This window comes from Bufo bufo, chromosome 5 (genome assembly GCF_905171765.1).
Source record: "Bufo bufo chromosome 5, aBufBuf1.1, whole genome shotgun sequence".
In the NCBI taxonomy this organism is placed as follows: Eukaryota; Metazoa; Chordata; class Amphibia; order Anura; family Bufonidae; genus Bufo; species Bufo bufo.
The window spans coordinates 206,470,566-206,482,841 of record NC_053393.1 but is presented as its reverse complement, the minus strand read 5'-3'; the positions used below and the strand labels follow the sequence as shown (position 1 = coordinate 206,482,841).

The window sequence follows — 12,276 nt, the reverse complement described above, 5'->3', positions numbered from 1 at the left end:
CATGAATAATAATGAAAGAAGCAGATTATGCCTGGTTTAATAGAGTTGATCCTGCTGATCAATACTCTTTAAAACATTAGTCTCATCTTTACATATTATAACCCATAAATAATTTCTACTATTTGACTGTTGTCACCTCACTCTTTCTTGATAAGCAGTTTAGCAGCGGTCTCACTGGACATACATACATGTCTTTGCTGTCGGCTGAACTTCCATTTGCTATTTTTTTTTCTGATTACTTCATAAACTTTAAATGGGGATAAGAGAATAAACCATAGAAGGAAGGGATCAGTCATGTTGAAATCAAACATCTCCGATGCCTCTTTTCCTCTTCACCTGCTAAGAGCAGATGGTTGGGGGGCTGGGGGCCCTATACACATGAGATCTTTGGGCGATCCTACTAGCATATTCACCGGTCGCCAATGCTCATCAGTTTAATCCCCTCACCACTCAAGCCCTGCCTCTCTGGTCCCCAGCAGTCGCCCATGTACCCGATCGTGTGCCGGTCTGGCCAATCACTGTGCTCAGCTGTACCCAGCAGGCCCCTGAACAGGATAGACATGTAACACAGCGTGTCATAAAATGCTACTCAAAAGTGCGATTATGTGTCTTCTTTTTTTTCTCTTAGGTGTTGAAATTACAAGCTTGCATTAAATATGGAGAAGAAGACCTATCTGGAGCTAAAGTATGAAAGGAATTGAACTGGGTCTTTATTAAATTCTATCTGTAATTACAGGTGCATTCACATGACCATATCTCTTTTCGCGGTCTGCAAATGGTGGATCCGCAAAATACAGATGTGGTCCAGGTGCATCCCACAGGCTCTATTGGAAAAATTCCTATTCTTATCTGCAAAATGGACAAAAATAGCACTTTCTATATAATAATGTGGCTTGTCTGAATGGGTCACGTGCAATCTGCAAAAAAAAAGGGAGCAAAAATACGGTCCTGTGAATGCACCCTTATTTAGAGAAATGGAGACATTTCTCATTTCCAGCTGTTTTTTGTATCGTTGCCCAGAATGCTGAGCCCCACTCTGCCCCCCAGAAGGCCTCATGTGAAGCCTACTTTGGGTATGACTACCTGAATGTTAAGGTAAATGCACATGTGCGGACAATCAGCACTGAAATCCGCAGGTGTTCGCAGGGAAATCCGTGCGGTCAATCCGCATCAATTGGTGCGGATTTTCCGCATGCAGATTTTACTCTCCCTATTAAAGTGAATGGAGAAAATCCAGTCAGGAAAAATAAAATCACTTGACATACTGCGGGTTTTAAAATCTGCACCGTAGGTCAACATCCGCACAGAAAACATCTGCATCATGTCAGCTCTTGTGACATGTCTGTTTTATTAAACACTTGCACTCTTCATTAAATACTATGCTACTACATATTTTCTTAGACCCCTCACGTTATGCCGTTCCTCTGTTATTCTTCCTAGAAATATATGAGAAAATTGCCAGATGGTTGATATCAATTGGAGCTGTGCCCCTGCACACATTTAAGGCTGTATTAGACTGGAAAAATTTCGGGCCAATTATTGGGAACACAACCGCTTGTTCCCAATAACTGGCCCGTATAATCAATCAGCCAATGAACAAGCAAACGGTCACTTATCGGCAGATAATCAGGGATGTGCTGTCGTTCTAGCAATCCTCCCTCGCTCATTCAGTTTGCATCGCCTGTGTAATTAGGACGGAGCAAACAAGCGCTGACGGATGATTGTCACTGCCCGAAGATCATAATAAAACGGGACGTTTATTCATAACTTTCATCAATCGTCTCCTAGAGCCTGGTAGAACAAATACCTTCCGATGATCCAGATAGTGAGATTAATTTGGGATGTTTGCTGTACAAAGAAGGACAATATGAAGAAGCCTGCAAAAAATTCCTCACTGCCATGCAAGTTGTTGGATATAAACAAGGTAAAAAAGTTATTTTGCTCAAATTTTTTACTGTTTTGCCAAACTGCTTGTTATGGACCATTAGGAACAACTATAGGGCTAACTGTAGACCTGAGCATCCCAGGGTACTGGAAGTAACTAGCGTTCACCTTAAAAGAGGTGTCCGTGTGGAAAAAAAAATTCAAATGTTTCAGCATATGCTTGACGCAAAATAGCTCACAAGCGACAGATTTTATGAATAAAAAGTACAAAAATTCACATACTTAATGTTGTTTTCCAACCACATAAAATCTTTACAGGGAGTGCAGAATTATTAGGCAAGTTGTATTTTTGAGGATTCATTTTATTATTGAACAACAACCATGTTCTCAATGAACCCAAAAAACTCATTAATATCAAAGCTGAATATTTTTGGAAGTAGTTTTTAGTTTGTTTTTAGTTTTAGCTATTTTAGGGGGATATCTGTGTGTGCAGGTGACTATTACTGTGCATAATTATTAGGCAACTTAACAAAAAACAAATATATACCCATTTCAATTATTTATTTTTACCAGTGAAACCAATATAACATCTCAACATTCACAAATATACATTTCTGACATTCAAAAACAAAACAAAAACAAATCAGTGACCAATATAGCCACCTTCTTTGCAAGGACACTCAAAAGCCTGCCATCCATGGATTCTGTCAGTGTTTTGATCTGTTCACCATCAACATTGCGTGCAGCAGCAACCACAGCCTCCCAGACACTGTTCAGAGAGGTGTACTGTTTTCCCTCCTTGTAAATCTCACATTTGATGATGGACCACAGGTTCTCAATGGTTCTCAGATCAGGTTCAGATCAGGTGAACAAGGAGGCCATGTCATTAGATTTTCTTCTTTTATACACTTTCTTGCCAGCCACGCTGTGGAGTACTTGGACGCGTGTGATGGAGCATTGTCCTGCATGAAAATCATGTTTTTCTTGAAGGATGCAGACTTCTTCCTGTACCACTGCTTGAAGAAGGTGTCTTCCAGAAACTGGCAGTAGGACTGGGAGTTGAGCTTGACTCCATCCATCTGGCCCATCAAGACTCACTCTCATTTCATCAGTCCATAAAACCTTAGAAAAATCAGTCTTGAGATATTTCTTGGCCCAGTCTTGACGTTTCAGCTTGTGTGTCTTGTTCAGTGGTGGTCGTCTTTCAGCCCTTCTTACCTTGGCCATGTCTCTGAGTATTGCACACCTTGTGCTTTTGGGCACTCCAGTGATGTTGCAGCTCTGAAATATGGCCAAACTGGTGGCAAGTGGCATCTTGGCAGCTGCACGCTTGACTTTTCTCAGTTCATGGGCAGTTATTTTGCGCCTTGGTTTTTCCACACGCTTCTTGCGACCCTGTTGACTATTTTGAATGAAACGCTTGATTGTTCGATGATCACGCTTCAGAAGCTTTGTAATTTTAAGAGTGCTGCATCCCTCTGCAAGATATCTCACTATTTTGGACTTTTCTGAGCCTGTCAAGTCCTTCTTTTGACCAATTTTGCCAAAGGAAGTTGCCTAATAATTATGCACACCTAATATAGGGTGTTGATGTCATTAGACCACACCCCTTCTCATTACAGAGATGCACATCACCTAATATGCTTAATTGGTAGTAGGCTTTCGAGCCTATACAGCTTGGAGTAAGACAACATGCATAAAGAGGATGATGTGGTCAAAATACTCATTTGCCTAATAATTCTGCACGCAGTGTATAACGGCTCCAATGATATTGTGTCATTTTGACTTATGACCGCTGCCGACAAGCACTGTGGTGTCAACATGTCACTGCTACAGCCAGTAATTGGCTGCAGTGGTCAGATGTCGACACACCACATCATCGCTGGAGCTCATTAAAGGGTTATTCCGGTTGTGGCAAGTTTAACCCCTAACTATTAGATTTTGGGGGTCCTACTGCTGGGAGCCCTCACCAATCATGAGAATGGGGCCCCCCAAATTGAACAGAGCGTTCAGTGGAGCATTTGCACTGCCACTGCATTCATCTCTGCGGGAGTTCTGGAGACAGCTGAGTACAGCGCTTGGCTAGTTTCAGAACTCCCATAGTTACTGCCCTGTTTATTTCGGTTGACTCATTCTCGTGATCAGTGAGGGTCCTAGTGGTAGGACACCCACCAATATAAAGAGAGGGAAGCAGAGGCCCGGGAGTGCTAGAGGATTGTAAGGTGAGTATTACTCCATTTGGTTGTAAAGCAAATGAATGGAGTTGGAGAATCACTTTAATAAATTCTTAGTCATTTTCTTTACTACCTATGATGTGGATACAACTTAATTCGTACCTTTTTATTGGATTTTTATTTATTTCTATTCTGCATGCAGAACAGGTAATCTATATAATCAGATGTAGTGATTTATTTTTATTGATCTATAAAGGGTATTCCAGCATGAAGCATTTATCAGCTATCCACCAGAGGGGAGCTAAATGCTAGATTGATAGGCTTCCAAATGCAGGATCGGCAGACTTTGAATCGAGTGGCGGGGCGCATACTCAACTGCTACTCCATTCATACTCCAGGGGACTGGAGTCCTGGTGACCGATGGGGGTCCTTGCAGTTATACTCTATCGGTCTAGAATCTATCGCCTATGACGTGGATAGGCGATAAATGCTTGAGACTTGAATACCAGTGATATCCCATTCACCCATGTGCTTGGCTTCAACAGGCACATTGTAGTAGACAAACCTTTTGGACATTTATTTGCTTTGTATTGTCCTCATTATCTTTCATAATTATTATTTTTTTTGACAGACTTATCCTACAGCATTGCCTTATGTTACTACAGCATGAAGCAATATGTGCCTGCTTTAAAGTACATTTCAGATATAATAGAACATGGCATTCGAGAGCATCCAGGTGGGTTGTAACAGTAAAACTACAAAATAGATGTAAAATACATCAGTATAGTTCTTGTGATGACTGTTATTCTTGTGAATGGAATGAAAGGCACTGTCATAGTGAACAGTGTAAACGTGTCTTTGGTATGCCATCAGCATTAGGGCTCATTCAGACGGCCGTATGCTGTCCGTTTTTTTGCGGATTAGATGCTGTCCCATTCATTTCTATGGGGACCTTTTCTTCCATTACTCGGCTCAGCAAAAAAATGAAACATGTCCTATACTTGTCAGTGAAAATCAGGACATGGTCCTATTGAATTCTATGGATCAGCAAAAATACGGAATGCAATCAGTTTTTTTGCGGACGTGCTGAACTGTCCGCAAGAAAACAATGGATCCGCGCTGTTTGCGGACAGCATACGGCCATCTGAATGAGCCCTTATACGTAATTGCGTTACAGAATATTTTATTGTTCTATAAGAGTCCAAGGAGGCCGGTTGAGAGACGTCAGCTATTTTCCATTGATCATTTCTTTGTATTACCCTCCAGAGCTTGGCGTTGGCATGACAACTGAAGGAATTGATGTCCGCAGCGTGGGGAACACGTTGGTACTGCATGAAACTTCACTGATTGAAGCATTTAACCTAAAAGCTGCCATTGAGTATCAGTTAAAAAATTGTGAGTCCGCGTCTGTTTTGACTTTTCTACCATGTATTCGCTTAGTATTCCTGAAAGACATATAGATACATACAATGAATCAGTCCTGTTCCACTCATCACCACCTTTCCCCTTGATGATCGGTTTAGACGGAGCCTGTCATCAACAAAGTCAGTTTTCATTTGGTCGGAAGAAGAACGTTGCACTCCAGTAGGTAATGCTTTTTAGGGATTTTATTAGAAGACAATCCCAAAACACATCATCGTGACGTTTCGGTCCTATGGGCAGATATGATTGCCTCAGTTGTGGAGTAGGAAACGCTCTAGGTTTACGCTAAGATGCAGATTGAAGTTCTGGATTGGTCCCTAGTATTGAACCCAGAATCCCTACAATACAATGCCATTGAACCAGTTACAAGTGGATCTGCTTCTGCCGCATCATAGCGTTTAGCAGGATAGCGAAGCGTTGGAAGGGGAAATCAGCGGAGCTGTGGTGCGCCAAGTGGCTCAGACCATCCTTGGTGCACTTAAAAGCTAATTAGGATATCGAAAAAAAAAGCTTTTTTTTTTTTCACCAGAGTGCAACACCGATCCTGGCACATAAAGTAGTGATTAGAACATGAGGCGGGAGCCTACCTGGGTTTGTGGTCAGTTTAAAACTAATTTTGGTGATGGCAGACTCCCTTTAAAGCTCAAGCAGGCCTAACACATATGATCTTAGTCTGTAACATGGTATAATTTATAAAGTATAAAACAAGTATATTCCCTCAGTATATACTATTTCCTTTATTCTTGTAGATGAAGCTGCTCAGGAAGCTCTGACTGACATGCCCCCTCGATCAGAGGAGGTAAGACTGTGGTCTTGATATAGTGCAAATGTTGAGAAAAACAATGACAACTGCATCATGAATGTTATGACCTTCAACCCCTAATTACAATACAGAATAAGTCTACTTTGACACTCGGACACTGGCGTTTTGGCTTTCTGTTTGTGAGATCCGTTCAGGGCTCTCACAAGCGGTCCAAAACGGATCAGTTTGCCCTAATGCATTCTGAATGGAAAAGGATCGGCTCAGAATGCATCAGTTTGCATCAGTTCCGTCTCTATTCCGCTTTGGAGATGGACACCAAAACGCTGCTTGCAACTGAGCCAAACGTATCCTGGCACACAATGTAAGTCAATGGGGACGGATCCGTTTTCTATGACATAATCTGGCACAATAGAAAACGGATCCGTCCTCCATTGACTTTCAATGGTGTTCAGGACGGATCCGTCTTGGCTACGTTAAAGATAATACAAACGGATCCGTTCTGAACAGATGCAGACGGTTGCATTATCTGAACGGATCCGTCCATGACTAAAACTTTAAAGGCTATGGACACCATTAGGGGAAATTTTTTATTGCATTCTACTTATTTGGGGCTAAAAAAATTTTTTATTGGTCTTTATTAAAAATTTTCCATGGTTTTTCCTCTACACATTTCACTTTCAGTATCTCTTCAGACTGGTGTTTCCCTTCCAATGAATTTATCAGAGAGCTGCTTAGTCTGTAGCCATTATCTCTGAACTCTTGACAACTTATAAACACCCATTTAATTGTTCACGAACATTTCACACAGCTTTGCATAAATCAATAGTACAAGTGACCATAAGAAACTTTGTAATATATAATATCAGAGAAAAAATACCTTGTTCTAGAGTTATCAGCTGTTTCTTCCCCACCCCCCTCTCTGTTGTAAAATTACTTTGGGGGAATTCATAATTCCCCCTACATGTCTTTTTAGCTTAAAAAAGTAAAAAAAAAAAATACTTGGTCTATGAAGAGGGGAGGAGTGAGCAGAAAATGAGTGCAACACATACAACCAGAGAGACTTCAGCTAAATAGACAGTTTGTTTTTTTCTCAGGCCAAGTGTTACATTCACATCCATACAGGTCAGTACCTCTCTGTAATATCCTCTATGATCCTGGCACTGCTTCTGAGTGAGTGTGAGAAAGTTAGGAAGCAGGTTTTTCTCTACTTTCTGTGTGCAGTCGATGGAAGCTAGTCCCCATACACCAGCTTTGGGAGAGCAAACTAAAGATCTAGCATAGAGAAAGGGGAAAACCACTAATCATTCCAAATTAATTAATTCATGTCATAGCTCATTTTTTTTTAGCTGTTCGGAAGACCATTCATAGAGCTGGCCAAATACTGTACCTTGTAATTGGGAAGAGACTGGACACCCCCATCCACACGGTTGGGTTTGGGCGACATTCATCTAATCTGCATGGCCACATAAAGTGGGTTTTCTGGGAGTGAAATATTGATGACCCGTCCTCACGATAGGTCTCCAATATTCTATTCCCGGAAACCCCTGTAATAAATCTGCTCCTGTGAGCTGTTTCTTGTGATGTTTCCTCAGATGATGATATAATGTGATTTTTACAGGAACTTGACCCAGTTACTCTTCATAATCAAGCATTGATGAACATGGAAGCCAAACCCACTGAAGGCTTTGAGAAACTGCAGTTTTTGTTGCAACAAAATCCTTTTCCTCCGGAGACATTTGGAAATCTCTTACTTTTATACTGCAAGTATGAGGTATGAGGCTCTATCCGTGGATTCTCCTGCATTATTCAGTATGTGCTGTCCAGACAGTGGTGTTCTTTTCCTTCAAATGTTTACAGGCCATTCACGCTAATCTTTTAGTTCATCTTTATTAGGAGACATGGTGTATCTGAATATGGTCTGAAAATGTTTCCAATTATAACTAGGTTATGCTTTCTGACCACAAACTATTATACATATAAATCAGAGTTGGACATGCCCTTTAAATATGTCACTATGTTAATATCTGTTTTTATCAGTACTTGGTCTCCAATTACAATATCTTTAGAACATAGGTTTACTAGTAATTTCCTAATACATCTCTAGTAGGGTCCATTCACACGTCCGCAAAATGGCTCTGCATCAATTGCGGAACGGGTGCAGACCCATTTATTTTCAATGGGGGCTGCAAAAGATGCAGACAGCACACTGTGTGCTGTCCAGATCCGCACTTCCGTTCCGCGGCCACGCAAAAAAATAGAACATGTCCTATTCTTGTCCGCAGACAGGGACAAGAAAAGGCATTTTTTATTATAGTGCCGGCCAAGTGCAGTCCGCAAAATGCGGAAATGACATGGCTGGTGTCCGTGTTTTGCGGATCCGCAATTTGCAGACCGCAAAACAGTTGCGGACGTGTGAATGGACCCTTATTGGAATAAATTAGGGCAGTGCCAGGTCCCCACAGTTGCCCTGTTAGACATTCAGTGAATATTCAGTCTGTGATACAGCTTCATCTCCATTCATTGCTATTCATATAATTTCCCCATATACAGGCATTGCCCTCAGGTTATGGACATACATGTATATTTTAAAGGGTTGTCCAGCTTTTTTCCAGTGATGGCCTGTCCTGATTATTGGGAGTCTGACACCCTGCCCCCACGATCAACTGTTCTGCAGTGGAAATACACAGCTCTATCCACTGTGTATTGGAGGGAGCTGGTTACTGCAGCACTGCCCCCATTCACTTGAATGGGAGCAGTGCTGCAGTAACCACCTCCCTCCATTACAGAATGGACGGAGCTGTTTACTTCTGGCGCCAACTTCCAATTAAGGAGTTACACTAAAAAAGCTGATCAGCAGGGGTGCTGGGTGTCGGACCCCCACCGATCAGATAGTGATGAACTATACTAAGGATACGCTATCATTTGTAAAAAGCTGGACAACCCTTTTGAAGGATAATTATGCTTAAAAAACCTAGAAGCAGAAAAAGCAAACTCAAGCTAAAAGGGAACATAAGCAGAGTAGTGCCCTAATTTTCTAGTGATTGGAGGGGGGTCTATGCATCTGGTCGCCCACTGATAAAATGTTTCTAATGTGTCCCTGTTCAGTTATTATGTCCTAGGAAAGCTAATGGCAACTAGACATAGGGGCACATTTATTAAGACCAACGTTTTAGGCGCCAGTCTTAATAAGCCCTTGCACTGCCCATCCCTGCTCATGTCACGCCCGCATTTTTAGACCTGGCGTGAGCAGGGAAGAAGTTGCCAATTCTGCCTTAACATGGAATCTACGCCTGATATACGCCACTAAAGTCTCCATTTTACTGACACTCATATTGTGTGCTGTGATGCTGTTGCCAATAAAAACAGTTTTTTTAGACAGTTTCCAGTTTATGCATGTTAGCAGTCTAATACATCTGTGGTGAGTGACTATTCATGTATCACTACTGCTTATCTCTCCTTAGTATTTTGACCTTGCAGCGGATGTACTGGCTGAAAATTATCACCTAACCTACAAGTTTCTTACTCCTGTAAGTAATTATTTTCTATGTAGAAAGGAATACGTACTCCTTGTCTTCTGGATTGTGCGTGTGCTCGTTCCCCTGTCCTTCCACAGTGTAAGTGAATAGTAAGCCTGGATGCTGGGAAGCAGATAAGAGGGCCCGCTAATAAACATAAATTAAGCTAATTAAACCATCAGTTATTGGCGCCAATGGGTTAACCTCTTCACCACCCCAGACATGACTGTATGTTTAAGATGCAAATGGGGCTTATGGAGCGAGCTCACAAGCTGAAACCCATACACCGCCACGGCTGCTGGCTGTGTAATGCAGCTGACGCCTGGCCACAATGACCAGGATCAGAGATAACTTTGATCCTGGCGATTTAAGCCCTCAGTTGCCGCAGTCAGTAGCAAACTCAGCATTTGGGAGATTAGACAGAGGGAGGCGGCTCCCAGGCCTTTTTAATGCTCTCAGGTCTGTCATAGCAAACTGCCTGTTAAGAACTGCCTGCAGTAACAATTAATAGGCAGGCAGTAAAAATTGCATAGACTGCAATAGTATACTATTTCATTCTATGGAATAAGTGATCAAAGGATTGCATATTCAAGTCAGCTAAGGGGACTAAAAATGCAAAAAAAAATCACCCAAATATAAAAATTCATTTTACCCCCTTTCGATTTTTACATGTAAAAATAAATAAACAGTAAAAAAAATAAACATAATTGGAATCTCCACAAACAAAAAAAAACTAAACATTTTCTCCTTCACCACTGACTAGAGCTGATCGGAGAAAACACATTTCTAATAGTCTGCACCCTGAATCTGCATAAAATTGGTGCAATATTGGCAACTATTTTTTTCTACTCTTACAGTTAGGTCCATATACAGTACAGACCAAAAGTTTGGACACACCTTCTCATTCAAAGAGTTTTCTTTATTTTCATGACTATGAAGGCATCAAAACTGTGAATTAACACATGTGGAATTATATACATAACAAACAAGTGTGAAACAACTGTAAATATGTCATATTCTAGGTTCTTCAAAGTAGCCACCTTTTGCTTTGATTACTGCTTTGCACACTCTTGGCATTCTCTTGATGAGCTTCAAGAGGTAGTCCCCTGAAATGGTCTTCCAACAGTCTTGAAGGAGTTCCCAGAGATGCTTAGCACTTGTTGGCCCTTTTGCCTTCACTCTGCGGTCCAGCTCACCCCAAACCATCTCGATTGGGTTCAGGTGTGGTGACTGTGGAGGCCAGGTCATCTGGCGCAGCACCCCATCACTCTCCTTCATGGTCAAATAGCCCTTACTTTCAAAGTTTTCCCAATTTTTCGGCTGACTGACTGACCCTCATTTCTTAAAGTAATGATGGCCACTCGTTTTTCTTTACTTAGCTGCTTTTTTCTTGCCATAATACAAATTCTAACAGTCTATTCAGTAGGACTATCAGCTGTGTATCCACCTGACTTCTCCTCAACGCCACTGATGGTCCCAACCCCATTTATAAGGCAAGAAATCCCACTTATTAAACCTGACAGGGCACACCTGTGAAGTAAAAACCATTTCAGGGGACTACCTCTTGAAGCTCATCAAGAGAATGCCAAGAGTGTGCAAAGCAGTAATCAAAGCAAAAGGTGGCTACTTTGAAGAACCTAGAATATGACATATTTTCAGTTGTTTCACACTTGTTTGTTATGTATATAATTCCACATGTGTTAATTCATAGTTTTGATGCCTTCAGTGTGAATCTACAATTTTCATAGTCATGAAAATAAAGAAAACTCTTTGAATGAGAAGGTGTGTCCAAACTTTTGGTCTGTACTGTATATTTGGACAAAGACCAAATTTTTCTCATTTTTGTTCTGTAAATTGGCACAATGAATTTTGAACAAAACAATTTAGATGCAGTTGAAGTTCAGACTTTCAGCTTTAATTCAGTGGGTTGAACAAAATGATTGCATAAAAATGTGAGGAACTAAAGCCTTTTTTAAACTCAATCCCTTCATTTCAGGGGCTCAAAAGTAACTGGACAAATTGAATAATTGTAAATAAAATGTAATTTCTAATACTTGGTTGAAAACCCTTTGTTGGCAATGACTGCCTGAAGTCTTGAACTCATGGACATCACCAGACGCTGTGTTTCCTCCTTTTTAATGCTCTGCCAGGCCTTTACTGCCGCTGTTTTCAGTTGCTGTTTGTTTGTGGGCCTTTCTGTCTGAAGTTTAGTCTTTAACAACTAAAATGCATGCTCTATTGGGGTCAGATCAGGTGACTGACTTGGCCATTCAAGAATATTCCACTTCTTTAATAAACTCCTAGGTTGCTTTGGCTTTATGTTTTCGGCCATTGTCCATCTGTATTATGAAACGCCGACCAATCAGTTTGGCTGCATTTGGCTGGATTTGAGCACACAGTATGTCTCTGAAAACCCCAGAATTCACCCGGCTGCTTCTGTCCTGTGTCACATCATCAATAAACACTAGGGACCCAGTGCCACTGGCAGCCATGTTTGCCCAAGCCATCACACTGCCTC

At 41.3% G+C, this 12,276-nt stretch overlaps 1 protein-coding gene across 1 annotated transcript in view; it reads left to right on the top strand.

Moving 5' to 3' along the window:
• Positions 1-12,276, top strand: part of LOC121001946 (tetratricopeptide repeat protein 30A) — a 59,323-nt gene that overhangs the window by 10,475 nt on the left and 36,572 nt on the right. Inside the window, exons 4-10 of the mRNA XM_040433220.1 lie at positions 629-685; positions 1,789-1,924; positions 4,690-4,794; positions 5,325-5,453; positions 6,230-6,279; positions 7,862-8,014; positions 9,705-9,770. Coding sequence (XP_040289154.1) covers positions 629-685; positions 1,789-1,924; positions 4,690-4,794; positions 5,325-5,453; positions 6,230-6,279; positions 7,862-8,014; positions 9,705-9,770 — 696 coding nt within the window. The remainder of the gene's footprint in view (positions 1-628; positions 686-1,788; positions 1,925-4,689; positions 4,795-5,324; positions 5,454-6,229; positions 6,280-7,861; positions 8,015-9,704; positions 9,771-12,276) is intronic.